The sequence below is a fragment of the Ostrinia nubilalis genome, chromosome 4 (assembly GCF_963855985.1).
Source record: "Ostrinia nubilalis chromosome 4, ilOstNubi1.1, whole genome shotgun sequence".
Lineage (NCBI taxonomy): Eukaryota > Metazoa > Arthropoda > Insecta > Lepidoptera > Crambidae > Ostrinia > Ostrinia nubilalis.
Window position 1 is genome coordinate 12,331,935 of NC_087091.1, and position 23,887 is coordinate 12,355,821.

Here is a 23,887-nt window from a genome sequence, read left to right on the forward strand (position 1 = left end):
CAAAAGATATGGACTCAATATCCTATGGAATGTTTCCTGTTTACGTTATGACATGTTCTGATTCACACTTGAAATACCAAATTATAATGTCACACATTGAACCTAAGAAATTGAACTTATTAACAGCTGTAAATAATTAATTATTAAGAATGCACCCTTTTATAATATCTTTATAGTTCGATTATGAGAATAGTTGCGTTTTATTAGAGTCAAATTCAAATGAGAAGCCATAATATATTTCAATAAAAAATGTATTTTATTTTACATATTTACAAGCATTAAATTACAGCTAATGTATAAACAAATAAAAATATGTAAATACACACACATAAAAATATTAAATAAAACATAACAACTTTTTGTAAGTTTCAAATAAACGATAAATTTCAACCAAAATGCACTGGAGTTGATTATAAAACTAATTTCATTATGAAAATAATAGTAAGTTATACAAACTTAGACTTAAGAAATATTGGATAAGACTTTAACTTTCTTTTTAAAACGACAATACAAAACTGAAATGTAGGAAAGTGTCTTCGTGATTTTCTTTGTACAATATATTATTATCTAGTCGGTCAACCAATATGTGAGGGGAAAGTTACTAACGACCGAAGAATTCCTTTGAAGTCGCATAAATTGCAAATAGGTTTTCAAAATAAGCTAAAAAGTTATTTGTCACGGTCTCTGAATACAGGATGTTGATTTCAATCCTCGCCATATTTATTTAGGCGCTCTAGTATGACTTATGTACACGCATTATCCACTAAAAAAAATTACAAACGAAAGTGGAATTTTTAGCGAATATTTTCCGTGTGAAATCATCTTACTGTGGCTCGCAAAACTGCAATAGTTAACACTGCGGCACCATCAAGCTACGCGGATCGCTCGCTTATCACCTGATAGCCTAGTGAAGGAAGCCACGTAAAGTAGGTACAGTAGAACGCCGATTATCCGAATTAATTGGGACCGGGGTCGATTCGGATAATCGAAAATTCGGATAATCGGACATAGACTGGTGATAGGGAAAAACCAACCGTCACACATAGAATAAACTTTAATTAGTTTAACAAACAGTTATATTTCCTACTTGGCGTTATTGTAGAACTGCTACAATAACGCTCAGTTGAAATATATCCGAATTCTAACAAAAAAATCAAAAATTACTTGGTTTTAATTTTTTATATTACGCTTAGGACCGATTCGGATAATTGGCGATTCGGTTAATCGGCGTTCGGATAATCGGCGTTCTACTGTAGTGTAAATAAGTATTTTTTTTTTTACTAACTAAAGTTAAGGTTCGTTTTAAATTTTTTTCGAAGTCAATTTTTTTACTGTTTCGTGATCAGAATAAGACACTTAATTAACTCCCTAAATATGGCGAGTATTGAAAACAACACCCTGTATAGAGACGGTATTTGCTTTGCTCTACAAAGACTATTCATAATTGCTCCAGCTATTATCAATGCTCGCACGATACCATTGACTGGCAAATGGCATAGTGAAATGTGGAAGTACATTGTCATTAGGGGCCGAACAATACATTTTATGTAACATTTAGATTGTTGGCAGTATGAAGACGATTGTCGTTAAAGGTTACCATCATTACTGTTATGTGATTTGCGAACTTCTCGGAAGTTATTGCAGCCATTTCTGGAACCTCTTTCGTTTTCATTACCTTTTTATCATCCAAAACAATATCACTTATTTAAACATCAACTTAATGTTCCTTTACAATACTGCCGACAGCCGAAATTAATCCAATTAACGTTACTTTTTATATTTACAAACTAATAACTACTTCTATCGATACTTACTCGTTTTAACTGCAATAGTTTCACGTCAGTTTGGTTGTTATATAAAATTTAATCTATTAAGATCATAAAATTGTTTGTTATAATAACACTTGAAAGTTTTAATGGCGCTAAAAGCTGTTGCAGTTAAACCAAATACGAACTTGTCAAACAATAAAATGTTAATTAAAATTTAATCGGATAAACTGAAGTTCTACAGTGCTGATTGAAGGATAAGGATTGCTTTATAATTGTTTTAAAAATACTGAAGACAATGAATTAGTTGCGTTAAGTTCCATTCTTAAAAACGATGAACATTAAAGGATTCAAGATAATTATGACCCAGTCCTAATTTTCGGTTATCAGATCTGCGACGCCGCTACAACATCGTACCTGACACCTTTGTTTCACTCCAAATTGATAACATCTCAACTAATTCAGTGGTTTCAAAATTTAAATTTTAGTAAGCTGTGCCCGCGACTTCGTACGCGTGAAAATAGTTTGAATAATATTTCCCGTTTTTTCAACATTTTTCTTTACTGTTCCGCCCTTAAGTTTAAGCCTTCGTAGATTAATGGGCTATCCAACACAAAAACAGTTTTCAAATCGACCAGTAATTTATGAGATTAGCGCGTTCAACCAAACAAATAAACCAAATTTTCAGCTTTATAATATTAGTTTAGATTTAGTTAGCAAACAACATAACGAACAGTTTTGTGTTTATTCGAGTTGCATAGATATAAAATATTTCTTCTGGCACTTTAATCTTACAATATAACTAACTAATGACATCACAGCGATTAGTTTAAATACTTAGCTACCTTAAGTTGTTTGATCTGCGATGTTTATTTATACAGTATGGCTCCCGCCAGAATTGAAAACCACAGGGTTTGAAACTCGAGAAAATATTGTTCTCTTACTTTGTCAGCTACATTATTGACCCCCGAAATTAAGTTCAAATAATTCAGATTCCTGTTGCATTTCAAAATTTTCAATTCTGGCTAGACTTAAATTACAAACTAGACTAAAACTACAGATGCCGGGAAGGGTAGTACGCCGGCCACTGGTAAACTACTGGAAGTACGACGCTCTAGAAAAAAAAACATTATTAATAATAATATAGCAGGCTTTCATAAGCATGATTTGTTTATGTTTAAATACGAGTATATTAAGATCAAGTTTTTAAGCAAGAAGTAGCAAAATGTATGAGTAACTGAATATGGTTTGGAATTCCATATAAACAGGTATGCCTGTGAGATAAAATTCAAACTCGAATAGACAAGAACACATATCTATTTATGATGCGATTTTAGCTGACAGATTAATTGATTCGAATAAATTGTATATGTCTATTAATTAAAATCTAAACCTACACTTTGATACGTCAACTTACTTCTTGCGTATGTCTGACAGTCCTCTTCGCCTGATCCTTTTCATACTTCCACTGAAGATCGCTGCTGGAGTCTTCGTTACCAGTGTTCACTTCGTTGGTCGCTATCTCGTTCTGTTTCGCATCTTCTGCCTTGAACCGGTTCTTCTGGTCGGTAATGTAAGTCGGCACGAAGTATCTGATCCCAAAACCGGGTAGACTCTGAGAGCTGAGTATCTGGGATGGGGTGAAGTAGTTCTTCACTGGTTCAGCTTTCACCGGTCTTGGGTCTTCACTCGGGATGTAGGACTGGACGAATCGTTGCGCATTGTTGAGAGGCACAGGAGTGGGTGGCGGCGAGTTGTAGATGATTTGAGTGTATCTTGGCTGAGGTATGAATAGCTGAGGTCTCCTGCGGAAGAATGGTTAAAAATATTGTAGAAATATGTTTGAGGATGTTTTAAATCTTAGTAGTTAGTAAAAGGATATCGCTTATTAAGTGTTGCAAGAAATATATCAAGCAAACTGATACTATCAAGCAAACCTGTTTAATTTTTTTTTGCTGAATTATCTATGCACCATACAATTTACTTCAATAAATCACAAGTATTTTACTTCCTCCCTTAGGCTATAGACCCACAATTTTATGCCCAATGCGAAGGAAAATCTTCGAGATGATTATTTCGTCCCACTTGTATCTATTAACCTATGAATGGAACAAATATGACTTAATAGTCTTTGGTTATAAATAACCCATAAATAAACAAGTCATTTGGTCTACAAGCCTATTAATTCACACTTTATAATACGAAAATACATATGGATCTAGCACAAAATATGTAAAAGGCTATCTCGATATTCTCGATCGTTATTAGAAGTCAAGGATCGCAAAGTAGCTAGGCGTTGACAGAAATGAGTTAATAATATGAAGGAATGTTGAAGATATGAATAAATCAGTATAATCAGACTATAGATGGTGATTTTCATGCAACAATAAAGTGTCAAGATCACGGTATAGGAATTTATTGTGAGCAAATTAACAAAGGACTTAATTATTGCTTAGCGCCTCTAATAGCTGAGCTACTAAGGCTGAGTTGCACCACCTAACTGTTACTGTAACCATAACGATAGCCGGTGTTTTTGTATGGAGTTTGACAGATATTTGACGTTTGTCAAAGTTAAAGTAAAGTGGTGCAACCCAGCCTTAGATGTTGGTTCTTTAAAAATGTTTCAAGTAAAACAATGTTATACCGTTGTGTACACTGTACACTTGAGGCGACACATTAGATTTCACATACATCAATAGAGAACACTTTACTGAAATAGGTTCACGGAGTAAAATGGATTTCATTAGTGCGCATGAGGGTCAGACGTACCATTGGACTATTTTTCTCTACGGCTGCAATACGAGATGTTTGTACTAAATAGGGATGTTATGGATAAGTAGTTTCGGTTATGGATACGGTTACGAATATTGGAAAAACATTATAGCAGTTTCGGTTACGGTTATGAATATTTTTTATTTCGGATATCCGAAAGTTTCGGTTACGGATATTATGTGCTAAGTATAGAATGCAAATCCCAATAGTTGTCCAACACAGTTCATGCCTTACAAATAGAATGGGTACAGAAGAGATTTCTTTGGCATCTGTCACCTTCTTTTGATCTCACAAAGAAGCTTTTAGCTTATGGGAAAACACTCATGTACTTCAAAATGCAATCATTAAATCAGCGTAGGGACTTGCTTCACTCTGCCTACATCCGAAACTATCCTAAACCTTTGAATCGGTTATGGTTACGGATATTTTTTTATTTCGGATATCCGAAAGTTTCGGTTACGGTTACGGATATCCATAACATCCCATACTAAACATGCATCATGCATCAAAGTTGAAGACTTTGGATCAAAATTGGTTTCTTACCAGTGTGCATTAGGGTCGGGCGTGTCATTGGACTTTTCTTCCCATACAGGCGCCGGGGCACGGTACGGCTGCGGCGTCGGCAGCGTCGGCTCCGGCGTAGGTGGCACGATTGGACCGTCATTGGTCCCAAACTTCACCATGATCGCGTTTGCGCATGGTGCGCATACCATCAGGCACGTCAGCAACTGCGGAAGAATAAAAAGTAATATGACTTAAGAGGGCGATAATAATAAGGGGCTAATATCCACGGCAGTAATGACTCCATAGAGCGTCTCGTAGTGCAGGGAAAAGTTGAGGGCACCAGACGAGGTGGTAAATCACCAATGAGATGTACGGACCAGATCAAGGCCGCAACTAAGTGTTCGGTTAACGAAAGTTTCCGGAAAGCTGCAGTCCGCGAGGAATGGCGCCGTATTACGAGGAACATCATCGTGATTCACAATAATGACCACGACCACTCCGATAAAACTGTACTGAGAAGAAGAAGAATATCCACGACGTGGAAGCTTCGGCTCCTTATAAGGTTTTCGTGGGGATGCAGTGAGCTTACCATGATTTTACGTTAGTAGGTAGGTGTTTTCGCTAGCGAGTGCGTCAAAACATGTATGAAGATTTTAGTTCTTGAAAGTAATTCCTAGAGGCACTGTACATTGTACAATCTGGCATACACTACATAGCTAGCACCTAATATAAACTCATGATAAGCCTGCTAAACCTGGCATTGTAGTAGTAATTTATTAAATCAGTAACCTGTAGTTCAATTTATTTTTACTTTATTTACGTGCTCGTAAAATATAACGAAATATTTACTTCACTGCACGAAAATCTTGCAGACTGAAGGTACGACCAATAACTAGCTTGGTGGGTGGTATCGAAAGTATGCTTTAAGCTTTCAGGCACGAGCTTTTGCAACACAATTACTCGTTTAAGAGAGCTCACTTAGAATTTAAGCAATTGACTCCAAATGAGTATCATCTTAGCTGGAGTTATGGGTGAACTAATTGACTCTTCGTGAAGTTAAGACTGAGTTGTCTAAGAAACGCGATTTTAACCTGTATCTTGCAAAAGAAGCTGCCATTTGGTACAAAGCAAAATTACTTAAAAAGCTACAGAGAAGCTACATAGTATTCTTAATAAAATGTGCCCATTAGAAATAGAACTTTAGATCAGATTACTATAGTACGTACTACCAAATTAATCAAATTTCTATTTTTCAGACAATGTATAGGGTTTGAAACAGTTGCTGTAATGAGTGCAATGTAGGTACCTATAACCGGAACTCATTTCGTAGTTAATATTAGACGCAAAACATTATTCCTCATAATAAGTAATGGGGGCGCTCATTGCGCTCCCTGTATCCCAATTACTTCATAACATTGAAATATGAGTGTCTGTCAAAGCTAATAAATTCCGCATGATCTAATACTTATCTGTTTGCAAAGCAACAGTAGGCGAACGCAATTTATTTGTAGCAAATCCCAAGAACATTGATTTAACGCCATTGCCCAACGCTATGATTAACATGGAGAGATAACTTAGGCCCCCTTGAATCCATTCCCAAGAGTACGCAAAAGCATCCGCTTTTTAAACTAATTCTAAATCAATTAAAGCCAAATCAAGATCACCTATCTAAATCTTGCGACCTTCGTTTGTTTTGTATTCCCACGACACATTGAGTTGTTAAGTAAAAATACAAGATTTTACACGAAATTTTGTCTATTAAATGGTAAGCAAGCGTTGCGTAGCTCAAGTTACCGTGGTCCATTGTTTATGTAGAGTTGGCACACACTTTTGTAACATCTTTCCAAAGATACGCTAAAACCAGACGTATTAAGGCGTTATCAGGGAATCTTGACGATTTTATTATCAGCTTCATTTAAAACTGTTGTAAATAATTTAACGGGCCGTGATTTATTTTGTAATCACTTAAGCCGAGGGAATCGGCTTCTGTTTGAATAATCTGTAACATTTGTTTCGATTGTGTTTTGTTTTCATATTGTGTTCCACCGGTGGAAGCAACCAAATGTACCAGTAATCAATGTCCACTCCATTTTTTACACAGAGTAGACATTAATTTTGACTAAAAGAGAGGCTTTAAAGCTCTGCTTAAGGCTATTATTTGAAGAAAAAGCCAGGTAAAGCTCTTACGTCTAGCATTCCTTTACATCCAAAAGCACTGAAATAATTTGACAATAATGATTATGAGGATGATTGAAAACTGCATTTACCTAAGTACCTTTTTTTGTAGATTTAAACTTAGATTACATAAAATGCATCATAAATACACACCTGTAACCTCGCCAAAAACCTCATGTTGATTTTATTAACGCGTAGCTACTCTATCATTCGTAGAGTCACCCTGAAACAAAGATATGAATAAATTAGCAAACAGTTTTACATATTAGGTATATTAATTATACATTAGTTTTCTTAATTATCTTAAGCTTAGCTGTTATAAAATGACGATAGACGAGCTCAATATCATATTTTAAAATAACATAGAAAATTCTAAAATTACGTAGATAAGCCTAATCAGACTAAAATACTCGTACTTAGCCGTAACCATTTTTGATTTCATTTCATTTGATATATCGAGTTCCAAACTTATACCAATCACAAATATGGATCTATATTGTATTGAGTATAGATTCATACTGTTAGTAGTTTATTTCTTAATACAGGCCTTATAGTCCAGTCAATAAAGCATTATAGATGGAAATCCATGGAACACAATTTTTGACTTCGGGACTTTATTTAGACTAGTTAGGAGGTGAACGTAGCAAAAGTCCCCGCCCTTAGCCCTTGAGCCGGCGGGGAGAGGGGGGTTTAAAGGTACCACTTTTCGGTTTTTCGCTTAATCCTCGGAAACTATGCGTTCTAGTGACATGGCTACTATGAACCAAAAAAAGCTTATTCAATTTGCTATAGGTGAGACAGTCAAGTTTTTCTATATCTTGTATAGTTTTTGCGGCATCTGCTCTAGAAGGTCTGTAATATTGGAAATTTTATTTTTGTCTTACATGTTTCCATCAGGAGAAAATCAACTAAATTAACATTGAGCTAATATTCTAGACATACGGGAGCATGTTAAGCCTAGTTCCAGGGAGGGGACTGCACCGTGCGTATATTTAAACGAACCAATTGGAGCCACTTTTGACTCCTCATCACTCAAAAAGTACTGTGCATTAACACTTCAAATTTGGCTCATGTGTTGAGACTTGCAAGATAAACATCAGCTTCAAATTTCATAAACATACCTCAAACGGTTCTTTAGGTATTGACGTCTAAAAATCTACATGGCTGACCTATAAGACCAAATTCTAACCACTTCCAGATGACCATGAAGGTTTAAAGGACAATGGGCAAAATGGTACCCGGCTCCAATAGATATGTGTCTAGTAGTGTCCGACCGAAACTAGTTTTACGACCGAAACCGAAACCGAAAACGAATTTCGGCAACGGTGTCTATTTCGGCCGAAACCGAAACCGAAACCGAAACTTCCTTACAAGCCTCATATTTTGAGGGAAAAATAAAGAAAACGTTATTATAATCAGTCAGTCTTTATTGTTTTCTCTTTAAATTGCATTAAAATTGAACTTATAAAGCGCCCTTTTACTCTAAAAGGTATCAAATTATGTATTAAAAAAGAAAAATAAGGTTTTATAGTCTAGATTTTTTTTAATTACTGCAATATTCAGGACATTTACATAACCCGTCCCATGGTCGGGTGGGTCTTTTACCTTAACAATTTCTCAAAACAAAATTGGTAGTACGTAAGTTAGTATCTAGTTACTGTACTTGCCACTTGGATACCTTGGTGATAAATACTAAAATGAACTTTGAAACTCTGAATCCATAATATTATCACCATGAAATGCACTATAGTCATTACTAACTACGTAACTAATGTTTGTTTACGTATAGCATTTGCGAACCAAAAAAAAATTTATAGGTTAGATTATACCTACTTGATTATACTTTTATCAGTCATATTGAATTTTTTTTTATGTTTACTACCCGCTCTTATGTTATAACGACACAAAACGAGATAAAACTTACCAAATTCAAAACTCGCCACCACAACAAAACAAAACTAACAGCAAACAAACAAGCGAGCGAATCACGACATTGGCTCTGATCGGATTCATTCACTCATTCAACGCGCCGAACATGACCGATAACAGCGCGGAAACTCCCGCATGCACATTCGGTTTCGGTCGTAGTTTCGGCAAGTTTGCCGCCGAAAACGAAACTAAACCGAAACTCGTGTTTTTACCGAAACTCAACCGAAAACGAAACCGAAACCGAACATTCGGTCGGACACTAGTGTCTAGTATCGTTTGAAAGGTCTTACCAAGATGAACAACTTTTACTATGACCACCAGCCTCAGATATGGTTGTGTACGAAGATATACATACTTTTTTGCAGAATGGTACCCGGCTCCAATAGTTATGTTTGTAGTGTCATTTGAAAGGTCTTACCAAGACGAACAACATTTACTATCGCCACCAGCCTCAGATCTGGTTGCGTTCGAAGATAAAGATACTTTTTGTGTAACCTAAGTATCATACAGTATGAAGGGGGACGCGCTCGGGGCAGGGCACCGACGAGATGGTCGAACGCGGTGAGGAAGACGGTGGGCGGGAGTTTGCATCGTGCGGTCCACACAGCTTATGACCGCAGTCTGTGGAGGAACACTATCTGTGGTCGCGATCCTCATCAGTGAGGGACCGAGGAAGAAGAAGAAGATGTATCATACGTGTCCATCGTATGGTACTTAGGATATGCGAGGCAGGAAGGTTTTACTGCTCCAGCATCCTTCCTTAACTCTATAATTATTGATGGGGATAATTGTGAAATAAATATTTTTATTTAAAGAAGTACTACCCCCTTATTAATAAAAAAATACACCTAGGAAGAACCTTGGATTAAAATGACATTTCCATACCAAATGACAATTTAAGCCAGAGTTCAACTAGGGTGTAACTTTTATTAATAAAGGGGTTAAAGTTTTATTACTTCTTAAGGGTTTTATTATGGGTTGCTAAAGCAAATAAACCCTCAAGACCCAATAAGTCCACCCACCAGATGGACCGACGACCTCATAAAAGTAGCGGGAGGGCGCTGGATGCAGGCCGCCACCAACCGGCCATTGTGGAAATCATTGGGGGAGGCCTATGTTCAACTGGACGTCCTATGGCTAAAATGATCATGATGATGATGATGAAAGCGAATAAAGGTCTAATAGCTTGGGTAGGTCATCGTAGGTATAATCCTTTCCTTTTCAATGCTTCTTTTAGTTATATTATTAGATTGTAGTCATAATACATACTCGTATACATGGATGATTGTGTTATACTTTCATTATAATACTTAGTGGAATTACTGCTTTCAAAACGTGAATTAGAACTGGCCCCATAGCAGACATTTTCCTACATCTAAAGGCCTTTTAAAATATATATTGGTTATGGCTATTGGAGCGGGTACCACTTTCCATACATTTGTGCCCATCATCCTTTGGCATCCAAATAGGTAGTTGTGTAAATACAAAGGAACAAATAAAAAACCAGCAAATTTTAACATTTCACAGGTGATAGTTAGATTTAAGTGTCCTAAATGTCGATTTTTGAACGCCAATACCTAAATAACCGTTTGAGGTATATTTATGAAATTTAAAGCTGATGTTTATCTTGCAAGTCTCAACACATGAGCCTAATTTGAAGTGTTAATGCACAGTGCTTTTTGAGTGATGAGGAGTCAAAAGTGATTCCAATTAGTTCGTCTAAATATACGCACGATGCAATCCCCTCCCTGGAACTAGGCTTAACATGCTCCCGCATGTCTATAATGTTTGCTTAATGTTGATTTAGTCGATTTTCTTCTGATGGGAACATGTAAGATAAAATTAAAATTTACAATATTACAGACCTTCTAGAGCAGATGCCGCGAAAACTGTACAAGATATAGAAAAACTTGACTGTCTCACCTGTAGCAAATTGAATAAGCTTTTTTTGGTTCATAGTAGCCATGTCACTAGGACGCATAGTTTCCGAGGATTAAGCGAAAAACCGAAAAGTGGTACCTTTAAACCCACCTCTCCCCGCCGGCTCAAGGGCTAAGGGCGGGGACTTTTACTATGTTCACCTCCTAACTAGTCTAAATAAAGTCCCGAGGTCAGAAATTGTGTTCCAGGGTTTTCTCTCTACACCGTCGTTAAAGCATTCATTGACTGGACTATAGCAGCTACAATAATTACGTTAATATTTTAATTTGATTCATAACAAAAACAACGGCACTACATTCACCGGCTTTGCATAGTTTAACATTTACATATAACGAAGATTATGGCCGAAAATTGCAGATGTTATGAGGAATGGCTTACATTACGAAACGAGGCGTTTTTAAATACAGCAGATATTTTTTATAAATCAAATATACGGGTAAAAACTAGGTGTTCATGTTAAGAATCAGAGAATATTTCTTTAAGTACTAATAACTGCATGAGTGAGTGTTTATTATTGTATTTGTTTTAAAGTTAATTGTAATATTAATAATTGTTTATTGGCAATTTTGGATACTATGTGGCATTTTAGACAAAACTCATAATTATACTAATTTATATTTTAGATTTTCAATTTCGCACTAACCTAAATGTGACGTTAATGTTTTCCAAATGATAAATTGGGCGACTTTCAAAACCAAAGACCTTCTAAATTAGTCCAAAAACATATTGGCTAATGTGCGTATTTTAAATGTGTGGTGGTCATCCATAACTAACTAAAGTGTTGAAACCGAACTGATAAAGAAAGGTTAGCAAGTCCAATCTTTTTGACGCATCACAATGTAAGTTAATAGAGCTTGAAATTGCGTTTAACGCTATTTGATAGGATGATAACAAAGCCTGTTAGCGCATTTTGCAACGTGACATTAGTTATAGAGATGATACGGATAAACAAACTGGTCCTTTGCAATATGTCAGTGGTTCTCAAACCTCTTCAAGAGACCCAATTTAACCCTTCAAAACGTCGTATAGTAATGACATAATACGTAGTTCTCTCAAACCTCTTCAAGACTTTAGAAACAAAAAAAAAATGGTTTTTCTGGAAAAGAATCATGCACTTAAATAATCCTTATGTGATACGTTGTAATTAATTACTTGCGTATTGTTTACATGATTTGAAGTTTTTTGAACCTGTATAGTATACACCTGCGCTATGACATAATTATATATTTTTTTATCGTCAATAGCTTGTCTTGAGTTTGCTACTTGAGCCTTTGTAGTCCAACTAGGAAAATTGTAAAGCACTTTCCCGTTACTATGAATAAGAAAATCATATATTATAATAATTTAAGAGAAATTAAGAGTTGAGTACCCCTCTTAGAGGCATTATCTATGGAACCCTAAGGCTCTGTAGACCACACTTTGAAAATATTGGCAATAACTAATATTTGAAGAACGCAATTCTAGGAACTACACCGACACAAATACGTGTAGCTTTTCGCAGAATATTCTTAATGACTTCCACAGAAAGGGTACGGAAAAGTGTGGTTGATAGTTAATAACAACGAACGAACACTTTTAGTAACGTTAGGAATAAGTAAATTATTCATAAATAAATAAATAGCCTGGATTCTAAATAAAAATACACGAAGTTTTATTTAAAGAATTTACTTTGATAAATAATACAATTGCATGCAATCTTGCAACTAGAACATATTTATTAATTGATTTCGTGATTCTACATTTGCTTGATATGTAATGAAGTAAAAACATTATTGCAAAGGCAATAAATAGTATTTATTAATTAAAACCTGGTGCTTTTTATATTGACATGATAAATATGAAAACCTTTTTATAGGCAAAGCTAAAAATATGTTAGAAAATAATAAATTAATCAATGATTTTTCAAATACATAGTTCCTTCTAGTAAATAAAATTAATTTAATTACAATCGTAAAATAAATAGCCATATAATATGAATAGTAGTTATAAGACTTTGACATTGAAATGAAAACTTTAATTGAAATAGTAATATTTAAAAATAAGTTCTTTATTGTATTTAGTTGTTAATTAATTTGAATGAAAAGTAATAGGTACACAACTTAACACCCACTTTTCTTTTCAATAATACAGCACTTAACTTCTATTAATTAAAAACAATCAAATACATTAGGATTGATCAATCAAATACATTAATGATCAATGCATTAACCAAAAGAATCGTAACTACGGTGTCATTTTGAAACAGTCGAACTTAATTATATTGATCGATGGAATGTATTCAATATTTTAAGCTTATCGTCCATATTAAGATAATGTCTTAAAAGTTTAAAAGATCTCACTGATGTTAAATTTAAGTACTTTTGTAACTGTCATTGATTGTATCATTCGGACGCCTTTTTGGGAGGTTTTAATCGAGAAATTTAATGGGCACATAAAATTAAATTGCAAGAGATAGCTCCAAATAAATGCGCTTAAATACATATCCATGGAGAAAATGGGTGTTCGCAGTAATAAGATGGAGTGCTTAATATTAATTGTTTCCGTTTTTACAGCATTACAGAAAATTAACTGAGTGTTTTAATGAGTATCCATCGATAATTGGTGAGACACTCGGTAACCTTTGAGACACTGTAATTTTCACACCAATCATTATACACATTTATCTTTCTTTAGGTGATGTTTTTCTTTCTGTCTTAACGAAGTAATGCATATAATTTTGCGAAGTATAATTCAAGCGATGTAAGCCTTAAGTAAGTCATTACAGATGTTAAGGTGAAGGAGCACTTGCGCTTCGTAATCCATTATTCTTAAACTTTTAAAAGTCCACATAATCATAGATCACATTTCTGAGGGAATAAAGTAGGTCATTTCAGTAAAGTCATTTTAGATGCATTGTTGTAGGCATAATTATCAAAGACCGGCTTTTTACGAAATTATATTTTAATATTTATTTGTTCATATAGGACCTATAAGTTAACATTATTGAAGAAGAAAAGAAAGGACAAATAAATATAATATTTATTACTATAATCATAATTAGGCAACCAATTCAACCTTCAACAAGAGCTTCCAAATACAAAATAAAATACGCAATAACGCAAAAGGGTAAGTAGGTATGTATGTATTTATTAGGTATAATGATAACCTTTGGCAGAACGTACATATCAGCAAAATTAGCTTCGCAATCAAATTACTGTGAACTTCAACCCGGCTCTATTAAAAAATACTTTTCAATTGCATCCTTAGGTACGAAACGCGTGCCGACATTTTCGTAAACTCATTTTGTAAGACAGCCGTAAAACCAAATTAACATCAGCTTACTCTAATTCACATTTGAGTCCAGCCAATTTTGTTCGGTTCATTAAAATTTATGTCCAATACGCCTAATCTTGGGAATTTATCAACTTATTGGAAGCTCGATTTACGCTCACATAGCAATTTGTGCCCAACGTCAGTTAGACAAGATGAAATAAATTAAATTACGTTCGTGTTTCGCTGTAATTACAAAACTTGGAGTTTTATACCCCAATAAGTGTGAGAGAATTTGTCATAAATTGACCACTGAGATGTCTTTTAGATTCCGCGGTATCTCTTTACGTTGCTACATGAAGTACGATACGAAGTATCTAGGATAGCGCCGTTCTCGAAATATATTGAATACCTACTTTACCCACTACCTACGAATGAGACTGAGAAGCAAAACGATCCATGATGTTTAACCTGTAAATATTTAAAATTGTATTGTTTCAAACACAGTCCTATCGGCATTTATTGAAAGCAGAAATTATTGTGCTCCTACTTGCCGAAAAAGTGTTTAACCTCATCGAAATAAACTACATAATTTGAGGTTTGGTAAATAATAGAGATGAAACGGATATCCGGTAACTATCCGGTAGGCCGGATATCCGGCCTAAATTTACTATCCGGCCGGATACCGGATAGTAACTCACTATCCGGCCGGATACCGGATATTAAAAAACTACGACAATTTCCTATTAATAAAATGAAATACATTAATCTTTGAGGTAAACATCAATAAAATGGATTATAATAATAACGGCTTTTATTTAAAGTCCAAAAAGTTACATAAAGCCATATTAAGGCCTTTAAAAAACCTAATTTCTTATTCTGGGCTATTCACTCTAATGACGAATACCTACATAAATAGTAAATATCTGTTAAGGGCCGATTTTTTAATCGTCGGATAACTTTAAACCGAACAATAAAATTGTCATTTTGACATGTTTCTTATACTAAAACTGTCAATGTGCCAAACTTATTCTTTAGTTAAAAGTTATCCGACGACTGAAAAATCAGCCCTAAGTCGAAATATTGCCAAATAAAATAGGCGATCTTTTTTTCACTCATGGATGGTCTGATGTCATTATGCAGTTCAGTCAGATTACGCTGCAAGTAAACTAATTTAAGGACGTCATCCATTTTGGTCCAAAATCAAAAGTGCCGGCCAAAAAATAAAAGTGCTGTATTCTGATAGAGCACATGGCATTTTTAAATGGCTTCGCATGGCTTTGGTGCCATAGTAACAAATGCTAAGACGGACGTGTTCTATCAGAATACAGCACTTTTTTTTGTTGGCCGGCACTTTTTATTTGGACCAAAAATGTATGGATCGTGGATGATGTCCTTTTTGCTATTCAATCACACACTCACACACACAACTGATCTATTACCTGTGATTTCACAATAAAAACAATTTGAATTTGAATAAAACCAATGACAACCGAAATCGCCCGAATTGACCTGCCCCATAGACAGGTGGCAAAATCTGTCTTTCTATTCGGACTGATCGATTTTCGAAAAGTGTGACTAGTCTAGTCTACTAATGGACCCACTGATCGCGTTCCAAGCACCTAAACTCGTCACGACATGCAACGAGACAATGGGCCAACTATCCGGCCGCCGGATATCCGGCTATCCGGCCTAGCAGCTGGCCGGATATCCGGTATCCGGTATCCGGCCAAACAACTATCCGTTTCATCTCTAGTAAATAACCATTTTTGACACAAAATCTTGCTTAAAATTCTCAAAAGTAGATTATGAAATACATTCGATGATCCTACCAAAATTAGGCCTCGTAATCTGACATTCAATACTTAACTTAGTTTACGATGCGCAACGAGAGAAAATAAGGCGAACTGGTATGCAATGCAAATCGAGTTTATTGTGTATACTTAAGTACACGCGCGGGCGCACGCGAGACCCGCGTTACCAAGTTTAAACAACATTTTTAGCTTTAAAATACTAATGTGAAGCAAATCTTAGCTAAGACTATATTCTCGTAGAAACATTAAATGTAAAGAAGTTTAAAAAATATTAGTAGATCCATTTTCAGGAAGAAAATTACAACTACATGTCGATAATACAGTTGCGGGATCGAATCTCGATAGATGTTAATGAGTAGAGCCAAATTGTACCTAAGATGTTCAGAACCAATCGCTTGATCCATTATTGAGCATCGAGTTTCAATATTTGGACTAATCACCGACTTAAGTTTAGATAGATTTAGATTTATTGATAGCTTATTAAACTCGTATTATGAATCTATTTTACTATGCTTATGTCTAGTCGCTAAGTACTTATTGCAGCTTATGAATTCAGTGCTTGATTTGCAGTTTTAGTGTTTTCGCTTTACGAATTTATTATTCACACACCAATAAAAGATACTTCAAAGTTAATCGATTCTGCTACGCACTGTTAGTTCCATTGAGCGCATCAACTCGCATTCGTCAGTATATTCAATCACAGGATTTCAAGTCAATATTTATTTTACATCGTCCGTGTTTTAATAATGCCAATAATAACAATATCCGCTCATCTGCTAGATACTTTGAGCTATTATAATTTTATGTTTTTTGGAGTAATCGTTCTATAATCATATAAGTATAAACGTTGGCAAACGGCCATGGCTATAAATTCCTATAGTAGCAGCTGATTACTTAGTGCTTATGACGAATACCTAACACGTCATAGGTGATAAATTGGAATTGAATGCATAATAAAAAAGTTTACTACGTACAATCAAAGACAATATGTCACTGTTTAAGTGTATAGGGTTGCAACTGTCTAATTAACGTTTTATTAAAATAATTATTTTAATTTCAAAGTACATATTTTTCATAAAGCGATACTCGCTGGTGAATCCCTGTAATAATTATAGCCGAGCCTTCCAGGAAAGCAGTATTTGTCATGAATATCATTGGTTTGATAAGTTCCTTGCTATAAATTTAAGTCTACCACTAGTTCCTGAAAATGTGGCGATATCAGTCAAATTCAGCTGTCATTTCGTCATGTCAAGACTTCATATCAGGATGTCATTTATTTTCGACTAAAGAAGGCTAGATGTTGCCAAATAACACGACGCACAACATGTTACATCAGGTGACCTAGCAATGTGTCATTCGTTAATCGAATTTTAAGTCGTTACCTACCACGTTAGGGAGTCAGTTCACGGACCATCTAGCACGGTTAGTGCAAAATCCACTTTACCAAACTTCATGATACGAGTTAGATATAACAATCATCATCATTGCGAGAAACGTATTCTACTCTCTCAAAACTCAATAAAAGTAATTTAATAATAACTTAACATCCAATTAAAAAGAATCCTTGATTCTGGTAGCAAAATACCAGTTAAAAAAGGACCTACATATCTACTGAAAGAAAGAAATACGAAATTGAAGGTCAAATTGCTAAGAAGCGAGCTCTTCCAGACAGACTTGGGTTCAGATAAAAGGGCAGAACATTAAAGGGTAATTCGGGTATAATTTATCCTCAACGAGGAAGCTCTGCATCTAACCTCCGTATTTAAATACTGATACCGAAAACTTCCCATGGTTTTGCATGACACCTTCTAGTACGTGGAACGTTTGACATTGACAGAGTAGGTACTTACAAACCCACGAGTATCTGCCATAAAACGATGTCGAATTGTTGCTACTTAAATAATCACATGGCCTTAGTGCCAGCCCTGATAGTGCGTTTAGCGCGAGGAAGCTGTAATAATAGGCCTGTCTCCTTGGCTCGCGCCTTGACAGTGTGTCAAGCCAAGCGCTGACATTAGTCAGGACAGGTAATGCAAATGGTCCGCCCACACAGCATTGCCTAATGCAACGGGCGTAGTTGCACCCGAGTTAATTCTGATAGTAAATACACATCAATATGACTTCAAAATAGATCTGTCAAAAATTATCTCGCCCCCTCTGACAAAGCAGGAAAAACATAGTTTTAGAATCTATACTAATATTATAAATGCGAAAGTAACTCTGTCTGTCTGTCTGTCTGTCTGTCTCTCTTTCACGCCTAAACCACTGTACGGATTTTGATGAAATTTGGCATAGAGATAGTTTCAGTCCCGGGAAAGGACATTTGATAGTTTTTATCCCGGTTTTTGAAACAGGGATGCGCGCGATAAAGTTCTTCTGTGACAGACAAAATTCCACGAGGGCGAAGTCGCGGGCGGAAAGCTAGTTTATAATAATGAGAGTTACAAGAGTTAGAAGATACAAAATATTAGTAATAAGAGATATGCAAACAGACTGAAAAGTGCAAGGTGAATCACCATCTAAAACTCAGTACGATAAGACATTATTTCATTCCTTATGCGAAACCCGAACTAATCATTGAAAATATTCACAATTACGTAGGTATTTAATACTATTTTACCCTGTGGAGGTCTACGGGTTCTGCGATGAAATCATAAGTTTCACATCTCAATTCAATTACTTTAGTCTGCGTTTTAATTTAATTGAAAATTGATTTCAAATGTGCAATTCAAGTAATGACTGATCCGAAATCCTTCGTTGAATTCATTATTTTTGCAACAGTCTTAAATTATTCCGTTGGTTATAACAATTATATCAAAATGTACATTTATTGCAGATTTATGTGACCAATAAACTACGTTTAGCAATCAAGTTTCATATGGAAAACATTAAAATAATAACGCACTAATAATTTTATTGCCGTTAACAATTTATTATATTTACTGTCAAACAAATATTTATAGCGCCAATATAATCTGCTCTATGGAAGTAATAAAGTTAGTTGGTTGTTATGAAAGGAGAACATATTCACTTGATTTATTATCGAAAGAAATTGATATGACCTCGTCATTGATAGGGCTCAATCAAATTAATAGTAAAATATATTAATTTCATCAATCAATATCAAAATAAAGCATGAAGTCTCTCCAAGCAAGAGTGCATGTATCGATGACAATGTCCTGCCTGGGAATCAAAGTCAGAACTTCAGACTGACAAACAAATAAAAGCTTGACTGGAAGAGAATGACATGTGTCATTAAGGTCGCTGCTACACGTTAAAATGTTGTGTCTCAAATAAATAAATAAATGAATCACCCAAATGGGCCCACAAAATACCAAGAATTTTCGAATCTGTGCAAGCATATAATCTGAGGATCGCACAGTTTACAATTAAATCGCGCACCTAATTATATTTAACAAAATAATAAGCAGTTAAAAATTGTGTAATGCCGATTAAATTGTATAACGATGTCGCGAAAAGGTGAATTCAGTAATTTATGCCGAGATATAATCTGTTTAAGTGCACTATTAAATTGTCGTTAACAGTTCGCTACTTGACTGATTGATAAAGAGTAATCGGTTAAATGAGCCGCAGAATTTTTTGCTTTGCAAATCTCGCTAATGCTTTTTGCATTCATTCATGTTTGATTTATTGTGACCGCTCTATTCAAACTGCGCTTTACAAACGTTTAAAGCTGGCGCATTAAGAAAATAATAAAGAAAAAAATTGAATACTCGAGTACATCTTGTGAATTATAAAAATAGCGTTGTGGCACTTCACGTTATTTCAGTTGACAAAAACTAAGCATTGTAAACTAAGAGGTAAAATTGAGGTATTTCATTTAACCTTAATAAATAAGTTCTTTAAGTTTCATGAATAAATAAAAGTTCAAAATAATCAAATAATAATGATAGAGTTATCTTTTATCTTTCTAATTATACCTTGCTAGTCAAATTCTAGCCTTATTTTAAAACGAACTCAGGTTAATGTCCAATGTTAATTAATAGCTTTTGTAAGCGCAAGAGCTATACTTATTTGTATTTCAAGACTAGCACGTGTACTTTCATTAGACGCTCGATACCACTCCATAAATCTAGTTAATATGCCTTCAATAAACAACAGAAATGAAAGGTATAATTAAGGACATTTCAACGATCGACGTGTACATTACTTCGTAATCTAACGTAAGAGGACAGGTTGCTTGCGACAAGGAAGGTACACTATTTGATACGAGTATACCTACGCCCTTTCTCTGTTCCCATTTCATATGCTTGTATAAGAGTAAACGCAATAACTGACAAAACCACGGTCACGAATGAAACAATTGAACGTTAAGCCACCAAAAAAAGGTCGGCTGATTGTGACGTGTTATTAAGAAATTTAATTAAGCCTGCCAATTAGACATAATCATAATTAAATGCTGATATTTCTTGATTACAATTAGGATTTCTTTACGCCAGTCACGATGAATGAAGCATTTTTGTTTCGTTAAAATTAAATAAGTTTGCAAATCACGACTGAAGTAGCTTTCTGTGACAGATTGAAATTCTGGCTGAGCTAGTCATGTGGTGGGTTTGGCGGTAAATAGAAATTGTAAGCGCTTATGAGCAAAATGGCGATCGCTACGGCAATTTTCGGCTGTATTCAGTGAGGATACGTGTTCTAACTTCAATAGTGACGTGCTTCATTCATTTTTTTTAGCAGTGACAGCGCTTACTTAGCGATCGCAATTTTGCTTGTAAGCGCTTACAATTTCTATTTTCCGTCATATTATTAATATGCCATTTTTGCAATACTTGCCAATAGCTGCACATTATAAACGAAATCCTAAAGGTTAGAACTGAATCTTGGTAATTATTTGTTTCGATATGATTGGCACCGACGAGCGGGCGCCGCAGGACAATCTTACGGGCAAATTGTATCTAAGAGTAGCATTTCACAATATTCTCCGTACAAGAATAAAATAATCATACCTGGAGGCTCTATCTTAATGATAATGATCCGTAATTAGTTGCCAGTTTTGAACATAATAGTTTAATGATCATTAAAATTAAAATAATGATTTCTAAAGTGTGAAAAGCTTCAATAAATAGCAGACTAGAATGGAAAATTTATTTTGACCTACATTAATTGCCCAGCGACAACCGGTAGCGCATTTTCTTACATAACTTTTCAATTCCTATCATTGGAGGTCCGAAAATATTTCTCATACAATTTGATACCATAATGATCATTCTTCATAAAAAATTTAAAACCTACATATTTAAAAACATAATCATTGATATTCATAATATCACTAATCATACACTTAGTTTTTACTAATATTTGTTTTCATATATTTTTCTATTCTAATGATCGAAACTCATAATCATTCGAATAAATAACTATAATATTCATAAATGTGATGTATCCTAATATTTGTTTTTCATAAATTTATTACTCATAAGTGTATTTATCCATATTATTGAAAATTATGATGTCTATATTCGTATTAAATCGTATTTTAACATTAAATTAATTTGAAATGGTCCAAAACAGGCAATATTTTGTGCCACAAAACTAACGTGACAGAAACGAATCGCTGCAAAACCGACTCCATGTAGTCTTGTCTGCCCTACCCCTAGAGTGTAATTTAAAAGCCGGAGGCGCGGAGGGAGGGCAGCCCTCGCCCGCTGTAACGAGGCTCAGGCGCCCGGGTGAGCTGGAGCGGCTGAGGCTGGTCGCCGAGGCGCCGAAGGCGCCGATGGCGATCCAAAAAGCCGAAGCTGCGGAAGCAAGCGTGGGTGCCTGAGCCTCGTTACGCAAGGGCGGAAGGGCTGCACATCCCGCAGCGCCGGAGACGAGGAGATACCAATGCATGCTGCATGCTTGCTTTCATGCTGCATGCTCTGCATGCTTATCTACTCTATTAAATTATATATGATTTTTTTAAAGATACGAGTATGTCTGTTATAAAGTAAATTATTCTGAACAACAACATTATGAGTTGAAGTATGTTCTTAGTAACAACATTATTAATTTAAAACAATATGATCAATGAATGTTATGAAGAAAAAAGATCTGAAAATAAAAATTATGTATTGTAAATGGTTCTTGGTAGTAACAGTATTGATAAAAAAATTATGATTACTAACTGTTATGAGCTCCGATGGTAGTAATAAAAATGTATGAATAAAAAAAGTATGAAAAATAAAATTATGAAGAGAGATTATTATGAACACAAATCGGTAGTAAGACAAAGAATAGGATTTAGAATTTTATGTGAGCCAATATAGAACCGCGACAACCATATGGCATGGCGATAACTTACTCAAGTCATCAAAATGTCACAGTAAAAATCACATTTTAATTTCAAATTGATCTTATCAACGATGTCAAGTATAAAATGGAAATATAAATAACACCAGTATGTATTTCAAATAATTACACATACCTGATGTCTCTTTAAGGTCATTGTTTCCAACGGCTAATTACCCACATTCATTTAAAATATGCAACATCGTCAACTGTTGGGTCATGGTCCAATCTTCCATCTTAATGAAGGAGGAATGCATTTGCATTATTAGATTTTATCACACTACGTTTGAAATCTAGGCACAATTATGCTTTCGAATTATTATCATAATTCATTTCAACTCGACTTTTTAATCCGATTTTGGTGTTATAGTTGCTGTTTTAAGACTATTATAATTAATAAATTAACGGTGATATAATACACATATGAAAATAAAATACCTGGCCAACAGTTCAGTAATACACGTTGTATTCGTTTTTATATCCATGAAATTATTTACCAATTAGTTACCTACTCAATATGTAACTATTTATAGCCTTGGCCTATGCAATAGGTACATTACTGTTGCTCTTGAAAAACTGAAATTTTACTTTCAGTTTAAAATAATACTTAGTATAACAGCAATTTTTACTGAGATACAAAAGATAAATGGTAAAAAATCTATCAAATATAAATAAAATAAATATAAACAACTTAATGTGCAGTTGCCGCTAGTACCTATAGGCTTTATCTGCTATATGCCATGTGGAGCTCTGTGCCTAATTATTATGATATAACATGCTAATAGAACTAGTCTAGACATTAATATTTCATATCTCCATTAGTAAACGTAATCCCGATTTACACTCACCCACTGGCTCTAATCCGATAATAATTGATTCATAAATACAGGGTGGCAGGGATACACGATCTTTTCTTTGAAAGGAGTAACAGAACAACAAATTATGTCCATTGAAATTTAAAAAAATATATAAATAAGCTTCATCGTCATCATCATCTCAGCCATAGGACGTCCACTATGTTCAGCAGTGGACGAATAAGCTTACAGAAAATAAAAATAAAATTTACTTAAGATCTTTTATTTCTGAGTAAGTTTTGGCCAAGTGCCTTTTTCGAAAATGATCACAATTTCTTCAGCTTTCAGAAAAGTATCAATTCAAGGGTGAAGTAGTTTAATCACAATTAAAAATTTCTAAAAAAATCATAGAACTGTCACCCTGGTTCACTGGACTTAATTTGTTACTAATAACCTCTAGTATAAACCCTTTCAAGGAATAGGTCGAGTATCCCAATCACCCTATATGTATATCATGATTTTCACCGGTTTTATCAGTTGATTTTACCCAATAAGTTTTCATAGAGCCGTATTAAGTACATCGCTAGGGCCTTTACTTAATTTTTGAAATTTTATTTTGATTCAAGAGTTAATTATTTTTATTAAT

At 34.7% G+C, this 23,887-nt stretch overlaps 1 protein-coding gene across 1 annotated transcript in view; it reads right to left on the reverse strand.

Moving 5' to 3' along the window:
- Window positions 1-233: 233 nt before the first annotated feature.
- Window positions 234-23,887, reverse strand: part of LOC135071148 (uncharacterized) — a 52,896-nt gene continuing 29,242 nt past the window's right edge. Inside the window, exons 2-5 of the mRNA XM_063964918.1 lie at window positions 7,371-7,440; window positions 5,082-5,266; window positions 3,184-3,571; window positions 234-2,880 (exon numbers count right to left, since the gene is read on the reverse strand). Coding sequence (XP_063820988.1) covers window positions 2,821-2,880; window positions 3,184-3,571; window positions 5,082-5,266; window positions 7,371-7,394 — 657 coding nt within the window. The 5' untranslated portion in view covers window positions 7,395-7,440 and the 3' untranslated portion in view covers window positions 234-2,820. The remainder of the gene's footprint in view (window positions 2,881-3,183; window positions 3,572-5,081; window positions 5,267-7,370; window positions 7,441-23,887) is intronic.